Source organism: Hyaena hyaena, unplaced genomic scaffold (assembly GCF_003009895.1).
Source record: "Hyaena hyaena isolate Hyena2069 unplaced genomic scaffold, ASM300989v1 scaffold_320, whole genome shotgun sequence".
Taxonomy (NCBI): Eukaryota; Metazoa; Chordata; class Mammalia; order Carnivora; family Hyaenidae; genus Hyaena; species Hyaena hyaena.
In genome coordinates this window covers 1,666,789-1,688,815 of record NW_024080952.1, presented here as the reverse complement: position 1 = coordinate 1,688,815, position 22,027 = coordinate 1,666,789, and the positions used below count along the sequence as shown (strand labels likewise).

The 22,027-nt window shown below is 40.5% G+C and overlaps 1 protein-coding gene across 1 annotated transcript in view; it reads left to right on the top strand.

Annotated features, from left to right (window-relative positions):
- FRMD4B (FERM domain containing 4B) overlaps positions 1 to 22,027 on the top strand; it is a 126,535-nt gene that overhangs the window by 21,820 nt on the left and 82,688 nt on the right. Inside the window, exon 5 of the mRNA XM_039248857.1 lies at positions 4,412 to 4,496. Coding sequence (XP_039104788.1) covers positions 4,412 to 4,496 — 85 coding nt within the window. The remainder of the gene's footprint in view (positions 1 to 4,411; positions 4,497 to 22,027) is intronic.

Below are 22,027 nucleotides of genomic sequence, written 5' to 3'. Positions count from 1 at the left end.
CTACAGGCTTCCCCGGAGGGCCCTCTCTGGTTCCCCTAGAGAAATTCACAAGTGAAGGAGCGTCTTCCTGGAGGGGAGCACATTGTGGAAGCGAACAGCGCTTTCCTTGGGGAATTCTCCCAGACTGCACCCCTCCCAGAGATGAAAGGAGCATCTGAGACTCCCACAAGCCCTGCATAATAGCTTGGAGAAAGTGCAGTACGTCTTAAATTACTCTGCTGTCTTCAGCATGTGTTACAAAGCGAGACGATGATGTTGCAGGGTCATTATACGCACTAAGCAGAGATCTCCTTGCTCAGAATGTGGATTGGGATCTGATAGGAATCTCCTTAGGCTCGCGGCCACAGTGAGTGCCTGAAATTACCCACAGTGAAGGACTGAAACCCAGAAGGAGGCCCCTCGCTGGACGCCAGTCACAAGCTCAGCGTTGTTCAAAATACAAAGTAATTGAGCCATTCTTGCCTGATTCACCATCTTCGAAGATATCACTGAGACATAAGGAACGCCCTGCAAGACAAAATATGCTCAGTTGGAGAGAACAAGTTGTGACTGGTCAGAAGGACTGTTGTTTCACAGCATTTTCCTATTCTGGGTTAAAATGGACACTTTGAGAGCATTTTGTTTCCTTGAGAGAAAGAACTTAGGAAAGATACCTGCTATAGTTTTAAAAGGCTCCCAACTCAGTCAAGGCCTTTCATTATGGCCCCATCAGTGGGGAAATTATAATAGTTCAGTAATAATCACACCACTCATTGACTGCTGAACAGCATACCACCCATCATGTTGAGCACATTGACAACATCTCATTTCTCTGGTATGTGGGCAAGTAAGAAAAGTGAGCGCTGAGAGCCCAGGTGGCTGGTTCAAGGCCCCAGGACAAGGCTCAAAGTAGTCTCTTCCCAACATCATGGTGTTGTCTTTTGATCTCTGTGAATAAATGACCCAACAGGAAGATATTGGCCACCTACATGTAAGTGACTGTTGATGAATGGCCCATTCCAGGCAATTCTTGTGCTCTGCTTTTTGCCACGCATGTGTAGTCATTGGACAGGCTTGCCTCACCCACCACCAGCCGTCTTTATCCCATCACTGAAGTGTGATGTTCTGTTATCACTGATGAATGGCTAGGTGAACACCTGTCCCATCAAGAAGGAACAAAGACCCCCTATTAGCGGGAGCCCACACATTAGAGACCAAACCTCTCCGAGCAAATAGCTCAAGCAAATTCACCTCTCGAAAAATTGTAGTTACTAAGCTGTATGAGGTTTGTCTCTAAAACATATACCCAGTCAAAAAGCCTGAGTTCACTTAGAGGCTGAAAATGTAACCACAGGTTTAAACCTCACAAAATCTTGGTGAAATCATTCAAAGTAACTGTTCAGAAAGAAAACAGTAGCCTTTTGCCAAAAAGGAGCTGAAACAAAAGGTCTTTATTTTATGCATCTGGGAGAGTTCGCTTTATTTCATTAAGAAGCCAGATATTTTGTTTTTACTTCATGATACTTGCTGGGAGGTGTGTGGCGGAGCCATTCTCCCAAAGGACGATATGCACTTTTCATATACTCCATAAATATGAAGTCATTGCAGTGGCCCCCTTGGGGGAAGAGATAGGATTCTGGATGGAGAGGGCGAGGGCAGGTAATCAGATGCCTAGGAAGAAAGGTAGAAGGTAACAGGGCAAGTCGCCAGAAAGTAGTGGGAAACGATAGGGACCTGTTGACTAGAACTAGGGTACAGTTAGGGGCTTAGGCTTCAGAAACAAGGTGAACTCAGTTTCTGATATAAAGCCATCTGTGCAGAGTTGGACAAGCCACAAGCTGATATGGTGCCGAGCCACCCAGCTCCCTGCATGTGGTTTCTTAAATTCATGAAAATTAGCAAGAGGCCTGGCCTTATCCCCCCTGCCCAGAATGCCTTTCCTCCCTTCGCTACCTGGTGAACTCATGCATTCTTTAAGACTCAGCTCAATTGTCCAAGGGGACATTTAGTGTCCTGTGACACTTAGTGCTCCGGATTTCAGCTTGGCAGCCGTCTGACTCATAAGCTGAGTTAATTGTATCCCTCCTTTGGCCCCCATGGCATTGTATGCATGTTACATTTCATTGTGATTGTTATTGTAGGAAAGTATTATATCACAGTGGATTGGAATGTGAACTTTGAAGTCTGACAGGCCTTACTTTGAATCATGGCTCCACCACTTCCTACCTGTATGGCTTGGGGAAGATGACTTTAATCTCCATCTCTCAGTTTCCTCATCTGTAAAATGGGCTCACCACTTGCTACCAATGGCATCCAGTTGCACTTAAGGTTAAATGAGATAATTCTTGAGAATGAAATGAAACGATGCATGGAAAGCACTGAGCTTTAGCACTGAGCTAAAGCAGAAGGAGGAGCTCAGGATACAGTAGCTGTGATACCTGCCAGCCAGAAACCTACAGCCATTGACAGGGATAAAAGTCCCTGTAGAAGCAAAGAAAGCAGGAAACTGCCGCCACCACCACTTAGTTGAACTGGAAGTTCCCTCAGGATGCAGCCATTGAGTTAACTGGGCTGGAAGGAAGAGAAATCAACCCAAGAGGGGCTCCTAATGTGGGATAAGGAAGGGACAAACCATTACAGTGCAGTCCTTCAGAGGGAGTGACAGAGAAACAGTGGAGACAGAGGGTGGCACTGAGCAAAGACGCCCAGGCAGAGAAGGAAGAGCAAGTAGACACCAGGAGCTGATGGGGCAGAAGGAAGCGAGTCACTGCCCTGATGGGCACCAAACAAGGGGGCCCCTGAGGCCAGCTGCTGCTGCCTCTTACAGAGCTGGGGTCTTAGACTCAAAGCTTGAGTCACTTCCCCCTGGGCCACAAAGCATCACATTCCAGAATGTGGGTTTTTATTAACAATTGTTAATATGTATTGAGTGTTTTCCATATATTATCTCCTTTAATCCGTTTTCAAAACCCTCAAAACCGTGAGATAAGTGTAATCATGACACCCATTTTAGAAAAGACACAAAGAAGCTAATGAACCTGCCCAAGGCCACACAGCTAATAAGTGATGGGGGAGGGACTCCCTCTCTAGATCTTTCAGATTCCAAAGCCTTCCCCCCCCACATTCCCCTCCCCCCTCGTCTTTGTCCTTTGCTTTCTTCCCTCACAAGCCCAGCAGTCATCAGTCTTCATTAATCTCACTTATGAGATAAACCCTTGTTAGTGAAAATATAAAAGGATTTATTCTCTTTCTGGAACTCCCCTTGATGATTCAACATTAGAGATGGAATTTTTCAAATGATTTTGCCATCTCAGTGATTAAAGCATGCATGGCCCTTTCCAGGTTCATGTATTTATCCAACATTCTGTCATTGTCGGGGTTGGGGGGAGGAAAGGAGGGGGAAATGCCCAGCACCGGTCATGAGGTCACGAAGGTGCAAAAGCTAAGGTCAGGCTCACCATGCCACTTTAGTCCTGGTTGATCTGCACTCCCCCCAATCGGAGGGCAAGTTCCTCTTCCCAGACCGAGCTGTGAGCTGTCTAGGGGCATTAATTCTCCTCATGCATTATTCATCAAACGAGACTCCAACCCTTGAGAAAAACTCTGGGCGTCTGCAGGCCTGCTGCCCCTCCCCCTCTGCCCCTCCCTCCACACCCCCAGAGGGCAGCCTTCACTGGCCAGCCTCATCAGTACAGGATTTTGAAAACAGAGGGGTAGGGAAGGACCCCCTCCACTTCTTACAGGGGCTGTCCGAACTCTCCTTAGAGCAGGGACCTCCAATCTGTGGCCTCACACACTGAATGAGCTCAGGCCCCGGAAAGGGGTAGGCCTAGAATACTCTGATTTGCATGAAAAAAGTCCAAGGTTAAGTGCGACGGAGGGCTTGGCTTCCAGCCAAGAGAAAACCCTGGCCTGGAAGGAAGACAGGGAAGGAGCAGAGTCTGATTGCAATTTGCCTGGTGGATGAGGGTGAGGTGGGCATGGGGCTCTCACACCCCCCTCAAGCCTGAAGACCAGAGCAGCCCTCCCAGTTCCATTATATAGTTCTTCGTCAGCCCACTTCTACTTGCAACCTTCAAAGCTCACCTGGGCTTAGTTCTGAAGCTGCCTGAGGGATTATGAGCTCCCAGGACACGTGTCGAAGAGTGAGCAACACAGATAAATCTGGGTTCGCAGTTGGATACCATTTTGGATTTCTCTTGAATTTGCCGTCCAGCACATAAAAACTTTCTGTTAAGAGATTTTATGTGCATATATGCCTACATTCATTTGCATATATGAGTACATGCCTGTATATATACATACGTGTTAAAAGAAAAAAAAAGCACAACCATTTCCTAGCTCCTCAAAATCCTCTGCACTTTGGGGGACGCTAAAATCATGCTGAGAGAAGGAAAGAAATCTGAAGAAATGCTTCTATACTGTTTTCCAGGTTTTACATTGAGAGCATATCGTTTTTAAAGGATAAAACCACTGTGGAGCTTTTTTTCCTGAATGCAAAGTCCTGTGTACACAAGGTAAGGCGCCCTATTTGTTATTTTTCAGTGAATGACTGTGAATGACTCCAGACGGGCTGGAGTTGGGGAAAGAAATGGTATTGCCTATGTTTGCATGTTCAAACAAAGAAAAATGAGCATTAGCTTTCACTGGTATTTCCTACGCTGCCATAAGAAATTTTAAAAATTTAACAAAAGGCTGCTCTTCTCAAATTCAGAGTGAGAAAGACAGCTATATGCAGGGGAATCCTGCTCCCAGACAATCACCACTATGTTAAATGCAGCTAATCCCCCACACAGAATAACCCAGAATGACACAGAGATGGATCAGTCAGATTGTGACTGAAACCTCAAAAAAAAGTCAGGCTTTTTGAAATACAATGTACCCTTCATCTATCAGAATTTGAAACCCATCTTATTTAGGGGCCTTGTTCAGAACCACGTGTTTTAAAGCAGTTTCTCTTTTATCTGTGGTGAGGGCTGCGTGTTTTGCTTTATTGTTTTCTATCTAATCTAATCTTTGGAGGACACATTGCTTTTGTGAAATTCAGCACACATGACTTGCTAGAAAAAATGATCCCTTGCTTGTTTGTTGCACCTGTGTCAAATTGCTGTAAAACATTCTCAAGATGTTATCACCTTGCAGACTATCACTGCTTTCAAGGCCTCCACTCTGGCCTCCTCAGAGCACACCCTTGGCCAGAGCAGGGGGCCTAGGAACCCAGAGATGCTCATCTGGAGCCTAGCTTCTCCTTCCCAGGTTGTAGTGTCAGTGTTCAGGAAGTCCATGCCCGCTTCCGGGCCGGGGCAGCCCTTTCTGTCCCTATACATCACCCTAAATCTGAGCGGTGGCCCGGGGCAGCTGGATGGTGCCTCGCCTAGAAAGACAAGGGGGCAGGCTGTATATGGGTTAGGGTACACTTCCCTTGGACCCCCAGAGTGTTAAGTGTGTCTCACTGCACACCTATAGCTTTAAATGCTTGAAGACTCAGTACAGGCAGAGTTTTTGTTGGATTAAAAAAAAACAACAACAGATTAATTGAGAAATAATTGAATGTGCATATTTAAAGTGTACAGTTTTGTAAGTCTTAACATATATAATAGCCACCAGCTGATCACCAAAATCGATAGAGTGAATAGACCCAGTAACTACATACCTGCTTTTTTTCACAATAGGTTACATTTTCTAGAGGTGTGTATAGATGGAATCATACAGTAGATAATCTTACTTGTCTTCTTTCAATAAGCATAACTATTTTGAGATTCATCTCTGTTGTTCCATGTGTCAGTAAGCCATTCCTTTTTATTGCTCGAGTATTCCACTATATGTAGGTACCTTAAATTGTTTTTCGTTTCCCCTGTGGGGTTTTTTTTTCACTTTTTTTTTTTTTTTTCACTTTTTAAATTGATGTATAACAGTAACATTATGAAGTAAAATAAGACGTTTTGATACATTATATACTGCTAAATGATGCATTCACCTGTTGATGGATATTTGGGTTGTACTATTTGGGGGACTATTACAAATAAAAGTGCTATGAACGTTCATGTACAAATTATTGTATATACACATACTTTCTTTTTTCTTGAGTAAATACCTGGGAGCAGAATGGCTAGATCACATGGTAGATATGCTTAACTTTTTAAGGTACTGCCAATCTGTTTACCGAAGTGGTTTGCAAAAATCAGTTGTCGATATGTCCATGAGTTTACTTCTGGACTCTGTGTTTTGTTTGGTTGATTTATTTGTCAGCCTTTATGCCCATGGCGTGCTGTTTTGATGACTATAGCTTTATTGCATCTTGAAATCAGAACAGACTCTAGCATGGTTCTTTTTCAAAGTTGTTTATTCTCTTTCTGACATTCCCATATGAATTTTAGAATCAGCTTGACAATTTCTAAAAACAACAAAACTAAATAAAAAACATCTTAGTCTTCCATATTACTGGATACAATTGTAAGTGGTACCTTTTTATTTCAATTTCTGAATGTTCATCACTAAGTATATAGAAATGCATTTGGTTTTGTATATTGCTCTTGAATCCTGCAACCCCTCTAAGCTCCTTTTTGGTAGCTTTTTTTTTGTAGATTCCATCAGATTTTCTTTATAGATGATCATGGCATCTGCTTAGGTCTACTTCTTCCTTTCTAGTCTGCATGCTCCTTTATTAGTTGTCAAATTTATGGGCATAGTTGTTCATCATATTTCCTTATTGCCCTTTGTACATGTGCAGTCTGTAATGTTGTTACCTCTTTTGATCCTGTTATTAATAATTCTTCCCCTTTCTTTGGGTTTAATTTTCTCTCCCTATTCTAGCCACTTAAGATAGAAGCTGAGATCACTGTTTAAGGATGTTCTTTTCTAATATAGGCATTTAGTATATAAAATTCCCCCTTAAATACTGATTTTGTAGTATCCCACCAATTCTGATATGTTGCGTTTTCATTTTTATCGCTTCAAAATATTTCTAAATTCCTCCTTCATATATCTTCATTAGCCTCTTGTTATTTAGAAGAGTGCATCTTGGTTTCCAAATACTTACTTGGCTATTTTTAGAGATCTTTCTGTTATTTACTTCTAGCATAATCCCACTGTGGTCAGAGAGCACACTTTGTAGAAATTAAATCCTTTTAAATTTATTGAGACTTGTTTTATGGCCCAGAATATGCTCCATCTTGGTAAATTAACCACGTACTCTGGGAAGAATGTGTATTCTGCTGTCACTCAGTGGAATGTTCTATCAATTCTACCACTGTTTTCAATTATGAGGTGTATTGGTATAGCTTGCTTTAGGTATCTTGTGACTGATTTTTTAATGCATTTTGGCAATCTCTGTATTTTAACTGCTTATGTATACTGTTTACATTTAATGTGATTTTTGACTTGGTTAAGTTTAAGTCTGTCATCTTCCTATTTGTTTCTGTTTGTCCCATCTGTTATTTTTTTTTTCCTTTCTCTGCCTTCTATTGGATTTACTGTGTATTGTATGATTCTATTTTATCTCTTTTATTGGATTATTAGCTATAATTCTTTGTTATTTCCATAGCTGCTTTAGGGTTTGTAGTATACATCTGTAACTTATTACATCTACCTTGAAGTGATATTGTACCATTTCACATGTAGCACAAGAACCTTACAATAGTGTGTTTCTGTCTCTCCCTATGAGCCTTTATGCAATCAGGGCCATAGATTTTACTTTTTGATATGTTATAGATGCACATGATGTTGTTTTTGTGTAAACATTTGATACTTCTGCCTGCTTTTTTTAAAAATATTTTTTATTTATTTCTAGGAGAGAGAGAGAGAGAGACAGCGTGAGCAGGGGAGGGGCAGAGAGAGAGGGAGACACAGACTCTGAAATAGGCTCCAGGCTCTGAGCTGGCAGTCAGCACAGAGCCTGACGCGGGGCTCGAACCCACGAAATGCGAGATCATGACCTAAGCGAAAGTCGGACGCTTAACCGACTAAGCCACCCAGGCGCCCCATGCCTGCTTTTAAAATTGTCTTTTTATCACTGCTTTTGATTATGAGGTGCTATGGTATAACTTTCTTTGTGTTTCTTGTTTTTGGTGTTTATTGAGCATCTTGGATTTGTGAGTTTATAGTTTTCATCAATTTTGGAAATATCTCAGTCATTTTTTTCTTCAAATATTTTTCTGTTCCCACCCATACTTCCTTTGCAAATTCCAGTTACACATATGCTGGGTGACTGGAAGTTATCCCACAGTCCAGTGATGCTATTTTCTGTTCATTTAGTAATATTTGTGTGTGTACTTTAGTTTGGATAGTTTCTAATGCATTGTCTTCAATTTTATGTCTCCTCTTTTGCATCTAATCTGCCTTTGGTCTCATCCATATATTGAGTTTTTATCTTTAGATGTTTGATTTGGATGTTTTTTGTATTTTGCATATGACCCCTTTGAAATATGAGATACAGTTATAATAATTGTTTTAATGCCTTTTTCTGCTTATTCTAAGATCTGTGTCGGTTCTGGTAGGTTTTGACTGATTCATTTTTCTCCTCATTATGGGGCATGTTTTCCTGCCCGTTTCATGCATATTTCACTTGCTTGATGATATTTTAGTGGATGCTGAACATTGTTTAATTTAACTTTTTGTGTGCTTTATATTTTTATACTCCTATAAATATTTTTGACATTTGTTTTGGGATAAAATGTAATTACTTAGATCTTTTCGGGGGGGGGGGGTTGTTGTTGTTGTTGTTGTTTTCCAAGTCTTAGTTTTATGATTTGTTAGGCTGGCTTAGAGCAGTGTTCATTCTAAAAGTAATTTATTATTTTTTAGAATTATTTTCCATTACCGAGGCAAGACCTTCCTAAGTACTCTACTCAATGTCCTATGAATTATGTGATTTTTCTGTGGGAACCAGTCCTGTGAGAAAACCAGGTACCTCTCCCTTTCATCCACTTGGATAATTCTTTCCCGAACCTTGGACAGTCTCCTTCCATGTATGCAACCATCACTACTTTGCATATCTTCAGGATTCTGTCTGTGCAGCTCTCCTTTCTTTGGCATTCTGTTCTGCAAATTCTATCCATTTTGCTCTCCCCAGTCTCTCACCTCTGTCTCCTCAACTCAGAGAATCTACCCTACTCCATCTGTGTAACACCTTCACAGCCTAGAAACATTCTCATGGCAGTAAGTGGGGGCGGTCAGGGGTTCACCTCATTCAAGGTTTACTGTCCTTTGTTGCCTTTTATTCAGTGTTTTGAAACATTTTGTTTCATATTTCATTGGGTGTTTTTTTAGATTTTTTTTTTCAGGTGAGAAGGTAAATCCAGTTCCTGCTAACCCATCTTGGTTAAAAATTGATGTATTCAAGTCAGAGTTTTTGGCTAATTCTGTGGGGAAAGTAAAATGTCTTCAACACTAAAGACTTTATTAGAGCCTCTCTTTGTTGAGACTTGAGCTTCCTGAAGAACTCTAAGAGTTGACTGATAAGTACTTATATAGCAAATACAGCACTTACTGAGTCAGGAAAAACCATTTCATAAACCACAGTTGGTCATCAACTCCTATGTGGAAAATACAATTGCTCCTTGTATTTATTACCTCCTAGCTGGCCATGGTCCAATGAAACAGACTTCTTGATTGCTTCTTTACCCTGTTGCTGTGTAAAGAAAGATATGATGTAAATTTTAGCTCATGATATTTCTCTTGTAGCTTTGTATGCTAAATCCCCTTGGTCTTCAGGAAGTAGTGAAAAATAGAGTTCTTTTAAATTCTTCTCCATCTTGTAAATGTCCATTCTTGAGATTTCCTTTCTAAATGGGAGTGTTTTGTCACTTGTCAAAGAATTTAGGACTTTTATAAAAGATAATATTGTAAGGCACTATATGACCTATGAATATTATTGCAATAATTTTTTTTTAAAACTGAGTAGTAAGAATTTAGAGTTGGATATTTTCTATCTAAGTAATATACAGATGGCTACTAAGAAACAATCCCAAGAGATGTTACAGGAACCAGTAAGTGACAACAGGATCAGGTAGCTATGTGCTGAAGCAGCTTTTAAGTAATTTCTTAAGACATGATAATTTAAGAATATTTCCCATAAGGAATATCATCTAAATATGGACAGTGGGGTAAATAAGTTTTAGGAGACATAGTCTCAGCTATAGAACACATGTAGGTGGATTACAGATTGGTGACAGTCACTGACATGGTAACAGCTGTTAATTCGGGGCTCACTGCTGGATAGGGGAGTGTATGGAGCTTCCTTCCGCACTAGGCTGATGTGTTCAGCACCCCTAATCACCCCCTACACACACTTCTTCCTCCCTGCCAGATAGCTCTCCCCTTCTGCCACCTCCTTCTTTTCAGTGGGGACAGAAACATACAGGTAGAAAAAGAGAGCTCTTTTTGCAAATGTTAACAAAGCCATAGTATCTTGGTTGCATGCTTGGTTAGCAAGAAATATGACTTGTGATGAAGTTTCATACGGTTGCTGAGCTCTGCATAGCTATGTATATATGGATTTTATCTTTTAAAAATTCACCGCTGTGAGTATGTCCTTTGAAACAGTGGGTGGCTCCCAGTGGGTTTGTAAATATCATTGCCCATACTGCATAGCAAAGAAGCCATTGGTAGCTTTGTGTTGGAAGAAATATCGGGCTTCATTTTTGAGTTGGGGTATCCTGGGAGAGCCTGAAAAAAAGGATAGAGATTTCTCACTTTTGTTTACTCCAAAGCAAGTCCTCATATACAGTGTGGTACAAATTGGGAAATCAATAAATTGTTATTGACCAGCTCAATAAATGAATGGATGTTAATGATGATGAATGCTTGTTTCCCAAGAAGTCAAACAAAACAACATGTCTATTGTATCATTTGATTAATTTTAACTATGAATATATATAAATTTAGTGAGAAATTAAACACCTAAAATCCTAAAAAATGTGTTTTCCAGGTATTACTGAATAATACATAGCAATGCTATGGTACCTCTAAATACAATTTCCAGTGAAAAATGAGTAAGAATGATTCTAAAGGGAGAAAATTTAATGTACAGGCTGATATTTTATTTTAAAAAGTCAAAAGCCTCTTCTTTAGTCATTGTAGATATCAATTAAATGTCAATAGTACTCTTAGAGAAAACCAGGTCTGATCGACTTCAGTTATTAAGCCATTGATATATAAGCCAAAGTCAACCATGGCTAGAACTGAGTACATAAAAGAGTGTTATTTAGCAGTTATCTATTGGATGCCTGCTACCTGCCAGCACTGTTTGAGGCTGTTTATAACTGGAAATGCTCTGAGGATTTCTTCTTTTTTAAATCCCAATTTAAGCATCAGTGAAAATGATATTTGTTCTCTGAAAAAAAAAAAATCTACATTAGCAATAGTTATGACAATAACTTAGCTTAATGTTTGCCTGTCCTTATGGAGCCATTCAGTTGGTTAGATATTTCTGTTTTCTGTCTGGCATGACCTGTTGTAATTTGCAAAATGAGAAAATACATTAAAAATCATGCCCTTGTGTTCGCTCTTGACAATGAATTGTAACTCTAAGGAAAAGCTCAAGGCTAGAGCTACCTCTGAAACATGCCAGCTGTGTGATCTTTGCATTGCTGAGCCATTTTTTTCTCATTTCAAAATGATCTGGTGAGATTGGGGCAGAATTTCTCACTGTGTGACCTTTGACTACTTTTATAAGATTTACAACAAACGCTCATTTCTAATGAGCAAACTCTTGCCTTCTTGCCCCTCTCCTGATCACAGATTCAGAATTGAGGAGGGAGCTAGAAATCAGCCTTTTCAACAAGGTTCTCTGGTGATTCTCCTGAGCACATTAGCTGAAGAACCACTGGGTTTTCTGTATGTTAAACATGCAGAATGGTTAAATATGGGTTGGAACTGGCTTTGAGGGATATGAATCAAGGTCCATAGAGGACTCTAGAAAGATGTCTTTTCATTTTTCCTCTTGTTTCCTGGCAATTAAACAGAAAAAGGCATCTCATCTTAAGAATAGGAGAGCATAGCAAGGTATGAAATTGCTTTCCAGGTCTGAGACTACTTGGAAGGAAGTAAATGTCTGCAGAGCCCTTTCTGTACATGTTTTGTGTGTCAGTACTGTGCTAAAGGGTACACATTTCACTGCATTTGATTCTCACGATAGCCCATGAAGAAGAAAACGTGTGATCATCTTTTAGACATAAAAGAACAGCAGCACGGGCAGGTTAAGTAGTTTGCTGAATATCACAGAGCTCGTAGGTGGGCAGAGTGTCCTTGGAAAGTTATACTAGCAAGAGACCCTCGCCCATATAAGCACCTCTCATTTGTTTGGGCTTTTCTTTGGTCATCGCTCCAGGGAAATACAAGTATCCTCGATAAATCAGAACTCAGGGGCTGTTGTTACAGAGCAGGCAGGCCAGAGCCACTAATGAGTACTGAATACATAGATGCTTACTCTGTATATTCCGTCCTTTACATCTCACTCCAAAACTTATCTACATTCTGTTGTTGTCTCCCCATTTTACAAGTGGGAATACTGAGGTAGAGAGGTTGAATAACGTGCACAAGGTACATAGTTAGTAGCAGAGGAGCCAAGACTCATCACAGGCAGCGTAATGCCAGTCTGTGACTTTAACCATTACACCTACCGCTTCCAGATGTCGGGCGGACATCTGTCTGCTCCCCATGGTGGAGGCATATCGGTGTCATCTGGAAAGCTCCCTCCTTCCCTTATTCTAGACTTTGTTGTACCTGCTCGTGCTCTTAGCCCAGGATGGTTAACAGGTGCCTCTGGACACTAGGAACCACATGGCTCCACAGGTTGGGCTGGGGGACACAGCATCATATCCTTTCCTAACTGCACAAGCACTCATGTAGGAACAGAACCTCTCAGAAAGTTACAAATGGCCCGTGTGGGTCAAGCGCTCCCCAGGAGAGCACTGTCGTCTGAGTTGTCGGTCAGGTGAGGGCTCTTGAACCTGTTTGGCTTCCTCGGTGAGAATGCAGAGGGGCACACCTCGCCTTTGCAAAACAACCACCTGTGCCAGGTGGTGATGATGTGGAAATGCCGAAACTGAGACTGGGGAGGGCTGGGAACCCTTGGCGTGTGGGCAGTGGCCCACCTTGGACACCCTGTTGCCCGCTGGAGAAGGCTCAATGCACAAACTGTGGGTTTGGCCCCCGTTGTCATTTGTGGAGTCCTCCTTGACCATATCCATTTAGTACTCGATGAACATTTGTCACCACCAACCCCTTTCTTCAAATCAGTGATTTGAGGACATGCTTAGAAAATTCAGATAGTATTGGCCACCTTGTCTCTTTCGCTGTGTATAAAATTTTTATAATAAAGAAAAGGCAGGAAAAGGCAATGCAAGTGGGGTTTAGGAGGTGCTCTCTGGTAGAGATCATGCCCTGGGGTGGGGAGAAAGAAGGGGAGGAGGGCAGGCTGACGTCAAAGAGAACTCCCGAGCAGAAGGCATTGATCCATTTCATTCATTAGCTCATTTAATCCTGACAACAACCAGTACTATTTATTATTGCTCTAACAAATGAGGAAATGGAAACATAACTAAGTTAAATAATTTGGCCATGGTTAAATAGGTCGTTAGCAGTGGGGTAATCATTAGGCAGCCTGGCTCCAGAAACCATAGTATGTATCATTCAGTCAGTCGGTCAGTCAGTCAGTAAAAATGTATTGCATTCTTATTAAGGACCATTATTTCTGATTAGTGCTGCATTATTATCGCACCAGCACCTTACCATGGCCTGTCCTAAATCTTAAGGATTCTTTCCTTTGTATGTTTGTGTGTAGATGTGTATTGTGTTTATTTTAAAGGCAATATATATGATGCTGCTTTCAAGAATATAGTATTTCTGAAAGATGCCAGGGGCCTTGGAAAGACTGAGCACACCCAGAATTCATTGATGCTTCTTGTTACTCCTTTATAATAATATAAAAAGCAATGTCACGCATTTCCCAGCTCTGCAATATAAGGAATCTCACAGAGAATTTGGATTTTTTTTTAAAGATTTATTTGGAGGCTGATGAAACAAATTTTATTGTGCTAACTTTAGGTATGTGATGTATCTTTCTCTTAGGCTTTTTCTGTATTGAGAGGGTTTTGTTTTTGAAAGGTATTTTTTTTAATGTTTTATTTATTTTTGAGAGAGACAGAGTGCTAACAGGGGAGGGGCAGAGAGAGTGGGCTTAAGCAGGCTCCAGGCTCTGAACTGTACACAGAGCCCAATGTAGGGCTCGAACTCCCCAACTACGAGATCATGACCTGGGCTGAAGTCGGACATTTAACCGATTGAGTCACCCAGGCACCCCAGAATTAGGATTTTGTAATCACACACACACACACACACACACACACACACACACACACACACATGAATGCTATAGTTTAAATATACAGCTGAAGAATCTCTCTCATGATCATGAGCTACTTTCTTACCAAAAAGATTTTAAGAAACTTTGAGTATTAGACCACCTTCTTGGAAATTCACCACATGCCTTGAGTATGATCAAGACTTCAGGAAGTTCTTTAATACACAAATGTGTGATTTTGTTTAACCCAATATTGTCCAAACCTACTTGCATTAAATTTTTTCTTTCAAGCTACACTTACGAAATTGTCACTGTGAATATGTACTATACCATTAAATAATAAGGCAAAAAGTGACAAGCTTCCTGGGGATTAGCTTACACTAGATCTGACCACAGATAAAAACCTGGTCTATTCTGATTCTTTAAGCAAAACATCTTTGGAGTCAGTCAAGAGATGTTGACCTGGGTACGAAGCCAGTTAGGACTTCCTTTGCTCCAGGCTGAGCAGGAGTAGATGCCATACCAAAAAGGAGGAGAAATTGGCTCAGTAATGCCTTAATAGATTTCACTATTTTTCACCCTTTTCTTTGCTAATAAGCTCTCATCTCTTTGTACCTTGAATAAATGTAGAAATACAAATGAGCCAAGCATTAGTAATCCTATTAAAAATTAGAGTTATTGTAAGCCTATCCAATCACGTTTATTCTTATCCTCCCTCTTACCCTATTTCTTGACTGAGATCTTATTAGATGTGCCCTTTCATTAGTAGACTTGGTGAGAGTCTCAGCCTAACATCCCTGAAGCACACTCTTACCACACTTAGAGTGATAGAGCACATTGCATAATGGTCTCAAAATCTTAATGCTGTTTGCATTTCAGTGTGTGAACCTGGAGGCTCCAAAGCTCTCTTAAAAGCCTATGCGGCTTTCCAGGGCAGTCTGACCATGGCTATCAAAAGTAAAAACATGTTGGGGAGCCTGGGAGCTCAGTAGGTTAAGCTTCTGACTCTTGATCTCACCTCAGGTCATGATCTCACTGTTTTGTGAGTTCAAGCCGATGCTGGGCTCTGTGCTGATGGTGTGGAGCCTGCCTGGGACTCCCTCTCTCCTCTCTCTCTGCCTCTCCCCCACTCATGCTGTGTGTGTGTCTCTCTCTCAAAATAAATAAACATTAAAAAAAATTCTTTTAAGTAAAAACATACCTTTTCACCCATCTGTCCATCCACTTTAGGAATTATCCCATGGAAGATGTTACTGAAATATGAAAAAATAAATATAATAAGATCTTAGATGATTATTTCTAACAGTAGGAAACTGGAAGCTACTTAAATACACTTTAAGGAGGATTAGTTAAGTAAAGGACACATCATTCATGTGACTAGGTACTGTGTAGCCATCAAAGAGTAGACCAGTCCTGCTTCACTGACCGGGAAATGTGTCGAAACTATATTGTCACATTTAAAAAGAATCAAGTTACAGAACCATAAATATAGTGTGATTATAGTTAACGTTATCATTTAATTTTATGTATATTAAATGTACCCATAAGAAAAAATAGAAAAAAGTGTGGCATAGCCTAAATTTCTATTATCTCTGGGGAGAGATTATGGAATTTTTGCCTCCTAAGTAATGTTTTTATAAATTTTTTTTTAACAAGAAGGTTGGGGGCAGCTGGGTGGCTCAGTGAGTTGAGCATCTGATTTTGGCCCAGATCATGATCTCACGGTTTGTGAGTTCAAGCCCTACATCAGGCTTGCTGCTGTCAGCACAGAGCCTGCTTAGGATCCTCTGTTCCCTTATCTCTGCCCCTCCCCCACTTGTGCTCTCTCAAAAATAAGTAAACATTACCAAAACAAAAACAAAAACAAAAAACAAGAAGCTTGAAGGATTTTAAATAAAGACCAAAACATTGTGTTCACTGAACTTTACCATTTTAAAGCTGGGTGAAGAGAATAAAGACATTTTGCTCAGCACTTTCCTTCTGTTAGAAAAACACTCCATCACCTTTCTCACTGGGCAAAGCTAATGGAAGTTGAAAATTCCTAATTGCTTTGCCTGGAAATGCAAAAGGTCTGCTCTTAAAGACAACTGGCAGTGTGCGTTTTTTTTCCACATATAAAAATAACATTTGTCAATTGTAAAAATTTATCAAATGAAGAAAATGCAAAAAAAGAAGTTAAGTTGATTCATAGGACATTAATTGTATTATTTTGTCATCTTTCTGTCTTTTGAGCATGTCTTGTGTTTTTTTTTTTAATTTTTAATGTTTTATTTATTTTTGAGAGAGAGAGAGAGAGAGAGAGAGAGACAGCATGAGAGTCAGGGAAAGAAGGAGACACAGAATCCAAAGACAGGCTCCAGGCTCTGAGCTGTGAGCACAGAGCCTGATGCGGGGCTTGAACCCACAAACCATGAGATCATAACCTGAGCCAAAGTTGGACACTCAACCGACTGAGCCACCCAGGTGCCACTAAGCCTCTGTTTCATCAACTGTGAAAGTGAGGGCAGTAATCATTCCTGCCTCAATGCATGAGTTAACAAATGCACAGTGTATAGATCAATGTCTATCACACTGCGTTGCGATTGATATTTTTGCTATCATTGCTACTGCTCTTCTGTATCGTCCCCTTACATGAGGACATGCTAGGCCTGGCTTACGACTGGAGCCTCACTCACCCTGTGGTCAGAATGAAAGAGCTCCTCATTCCCTGACTCACCCAGCCTTTCTCGAACTTCTGTGCTTTTTTTATAGATGTAGCCTGCTGCCTGCCTCCCATCATTTCCTGGTGGCAAATTCTCACTCACCCTTCAGAAATCAGCTCCTGTCCCTGCCCCTTAAGCAAGTCTTTCCTCCCCTTGCACATCCTCACCAGCGTGTCCTACAGCGGTCAGTTCTTCCAGCTCCAAAATATCCTTTAATGACTCCTCCTAACTCGCCTCCCATTGTGCTGAATTGTTTCTCCCTGTATCTGCCACCAGCAACCAGACTACGTCCTTGGGACCGGCTCAGCGCTTATTCATGTTTATGGCCCAACCACTCGCACAGAGGACCCATCCCCCATCCCCTGAAAATATTGGTCAAGTGAGCCAAGTAAATGGAGTTTACACTAGCAACTCAATGGATCAGGTTTTCAAAGTGGGCTTGTGAAAAGATCCAGTTACATTGAAAATCAGTTCTGAGTAACAACCATAAAATTAGACTTTTTCAGCTTTCAATCTTATTTCATTTTCACTACTTAAGATGGAGCTGCTGCTCCCTAATTCAGTTTTCCAGAGTTGATATTGCACTTGTAACCTTGAAATTTAATATACTGAACTTATTGGGATACAATTTGGGCATCACGTGATCAGATTTTTAAAGCACAGGGGTCTCAGCATATGCACTGTAACCTTTGTTGCTCGATTCACTATAAATATCTTTTGGAAACATTTAGGAGAATCATTATAAGATCATCTATAAGGATAGGTGAACACACTTCCCTGCTCTTCTCTTCAAACATCTTCTCTTGCATTCCAAGGAAATAAGTCACCAACTTTTGATTGCCTCTGGGACAGAGGAGCCTGGAGAGTATGGGCAGAGGGAATCCAGTTAATCCTAAAACCTCACGTTATCCGAGTCTTCCGGCATTTTCTCCCACCTACCCATGCAGCAATACTACCTTGGATATTTCTGACTTTTCTTTTTCCTTCTTCCTGGAGCCACAGTTACCATAGAGGCAACAAAAAAGCACGGATGGAAGAAACACTGGAGAAATGAATCTTCCCCAAAGTTAATAAATGATCTGAATAATCAAAACATGGCTGTTTTTTTGAGAAACATTCTCCTACAACCTAGAAAGACATTCTGATAATTCAGTACCATTCCAGCTGCCTGTTCATGGCAAAGAAACTATTTTTAAGTACACATTCGTGGAAAGACTGTTACGATCCCTGTTTATAACGGAGAGAGGAATTGGCTCAGTTCCATATAACCTAACAGAACATGAAGCACATTCCTCTGTAACCCATCCATTACTTCAGCATCCCATTCATGGTTCTTGTCCCAGAATTACTGCATACAGTTCCACAAACAGCGATTTGAGTAGTCACCAAGAACTAAAATATATTCAGTATATCTGCTAACCTGGCAGCGTTAGCATTTGGGATTTGAAAAGTGAAGGGGTGTGTGTGTGTGTGTTTTAATCCTCAAGCTCTTTTCAAGATGCTGAAATAATTTAAAGGATCAGTAACAGAAATTGAATTTTGCAGGCTTTAAGATCTGTCTACACAGAGGTGAGCGTGCCTTCTCATAATCACCAGCCATCAGTATTTACCAAATGAAGTCACTAAACATCAGAGTTGGTTTGAAGACTAGCCAGTCCATGAGGAACAAAGAAATCTACTATCCTATTTTAAAGGGCTATTGCGAGTTTTATAATAAATACTTCACCTTTGTTTCATGTGGTTTTCCCTCTGTTTTCCTAACATTGAAACTATGTGCATCTTAAGCCATGAACATTCAGATATATGCTACCTTGTGCATTTGTGAGAATCAAAGTTTTCATAATAATAGCTTATAACACATGGCAGTTTTAATCCTCAGGGACTTTCCATATGTGCTCTATCATTTGCCTTTATCACCTCACTGAGATGGTAGAGGGGAAGATGTTTAGTCCTCAGATGAAAAAACTGAGGCCCACAGAAGTAAAAGAACCTCATCACAGAGTAAATAACAAGGAAAGTGCCCTCCAGGCGGCACTAGCCAGAGTAAATTTACAAAGTGATTTTTTTGTTCACAGATTGGATATATCACTAGCATAAGTAGGCACTCAAATATTTGTTGAAATCATTGAGAAAAGCTCCTAAAAATGCAATTGAAGGGCCCGTATTTCATAGTTGTACCATTTAGCATGATTTATCTTAAAACATTTAAACTCAGTATTCAGACTTTTAGTGTGATGTTATCTCAGAAATGGGCCATAAGAAGAGCATTCCAGCTAAATCTGACTCAAAAAAAGTCATAGAAAGAGCATGAGAAATGTTTGGGCAGGGGGAGGGGGTGGGGGATGGCCCATTCAGCTGAAAATATTGTGTGTTAAAATTTAGGAATGAATGAAAAGACTCTGTAAGATGTTTTCTCAATTTATTCTAGAAGTCAAATTTCTTTATATGCTTCCCACCTTTGAAAATGCTTAGGTTGACATTCTTGAAGACACACATCTTAGATTTCAAAAGGAACATGGCAAAAAGACTTCTCAAAACAAATTTATCCATACCAGACCTCTCTCTCGATCTGTTTACCTGCCTATTGTCATCTCTTTTTTTTTAATTTTTTTAAAACTTTTTAAAAAATGTTTTATTTATTTCTGAGAGAGAGAGAGACAGCGTGAGCAGGGGAGGGTCAGAGAGAGAGGGAGACACAGAATCTGAAACAGGCTCCAGGCTGTGAGCTGTCAGCACAGAGCCCAACGTGGGGCTCGAACCCACGAACCGTGAGATCATGACCTGAACCGAAGTTGGACGCTTAACCAACTGAGCCACCCAGGTGCCCCCATCATCTCTTTTCTTAATCATACTAGAGCCAGATGTATTTTTTCCCCTTGCAGTGTCACACATGCTTGGGAGGCCTTAGGAGGAGGTATGAAGGGCTATCTTTTAATTTTTTAAGTAGAAGAAATTGAACAGAAGACTCCTATTTCATAATTAAATAGGCCTAGTATCGATGATTTGCAGTATGGATTCATTAGGAAGTACACTAAGATATCCATTTCAGGTAAACCTCTTGAATTGGCCACAAATACTAACACATGTAACATGTACTGTAAGAGTGCCATTCACTCGTCAGCTACAGTCAGTATTTCATGGGTGTTGGACACTAACCAAGATGGCTCTCTCTCCTTAGAGAGGCTGTCTGAAGTTTGGCACAATGCATGACATGGGAAAGTAGGGGAAATGAGAAGAAAAGGTCCCAACGGTTTTGCTTTGAGTCATGGCTCCAGCATTCACAGGTTGGGTGGCCTTGAGCGACAGTCTCTGCTCTCTTCCTCTCCTTCAGTCTCCCCACATTACCGTCCCCGAGGGTTGTCATGACAATTCAGTGAAATATCTTAATATTTGTCAGCCTCTTGGAACAGAAAATTAGCACTTCAGTGTTTCTTGTTTTTGTTGTTGTGACTGATTGTATTATTCCAAAATTCTGTTACAAGATGTTCTCATTTATAACAAGTGCTTGAGCATAACAAAAACTCACCAAGAAGATTAGCGAAAATATTTTAAATGTGGTATGATCTATTGGAAAAAAAATGATAACTAAACCTAATCGAAGAGATGCACAACAGTCCTGAAAATAAAAGTATCATTGTACATTTACTCATGAAAAAAAAAACTAGATAGGATACTTACTTTAGCAGAAAGTTACTTATTTATGAAAAGGCTTCTTTATTAAAAGGCTTAATTGTAGCATGCTCACCATAACTTTCTCCTGATTCACTCTTCCTTCTCTCTCATCCTTTATTTCTTTGTAAGCACTTTGTCCCCCCCCCCCTTTTATTTTAATATGACTGGTTTTTCATCTGAATACCCTTCTGGTACAAATTCAAACTGTAATCATAAATTGGTGCCAGGGTACATTTAAGCAATTAGAATGCCGTAATTAAAGTCTGCTGTGTATGTAATCTTATAATGCATAAGAGTAAGTACAGAAGTAGAGAGCTTGGTTCTGAGTGTTTATTTAATGACGGTTATTCATCTCCAGTTGTCTCCCCTCATATTTATCAGATGTGGGTGACTTGGAACCTCCAAACTCATTAGCAGAGCCTGACCTATTTAGGCTCCCTGCCTTTCTTGCATCGCGTAACAATTTGGCTGTAGATCACCACGCCTAATTTTCAAGGCCGTCTCATAAACATTCACTCCCTTGCTTTGAGACTGTGTTGGTGTAAGGGTTTATAAAAAGGAAGCAGGTATTGCAGAATGGTGGAGCCAGTCTCTCATACTTTACATGTGACTGTCTCATTCTTCTTGGGCTTAAAAAGAATACAGAAAGCAGAGTCTCAGAATCTCAGAATGGTGGGGGTAAGGGGGATAAAAATGAGAATTGAGAGGAAGAAGACTCATACCCCTGATGGTATTTTTGGCAGCATTATCTGGTAGAACATTGTCACTGAAAGGTTTAGGGCTATGTTTTTGTTTTTGTTTTAGTATAGATTAATTCATTTAAAATATTTCTGAATACCACTGTGGTAGGCACTGTACAGGTGCTGGGTGTACAACTAAGCAAACAGATCTCTGCCTCTGCAGAGTGGACAGGTTTTGTGCAATTAATGCCATATTTCACAAATTGTGTATATCTAATATCCAGTTCCCATTCAATTTTTTTCTAACCGTCTCGGTAATGTTCTTTACAACTTTTGGGTTTTTTCGCATTCTGATCCAGGATCATACATTGCATTTAGTGGTTATGAGTCTGTAGTCTCCATAATTGGGAACATGTGGCCAGTCTTTCTTTGAGTTTTCTTATACCAGTGCTTTTGAAGGGTATAGGCCGATTGCCTGGTAGAATGTCTCTCCATTTGTGACATACGGATTCTTCTGATTTGCTGGTTCTAAACATGGATCATGTTGGACGTGGCTCAGAGTCATCTAGGAACATGGTGAAAATACAGAGACCCACACCCTGTCCTATTTCTGCTTATCTTACTTCAGTGGGCCTGAGCCTCCTTATTCTTTGTCAGCTTTCCAGGCAATTCTGCTACCCACCAAACTTTGA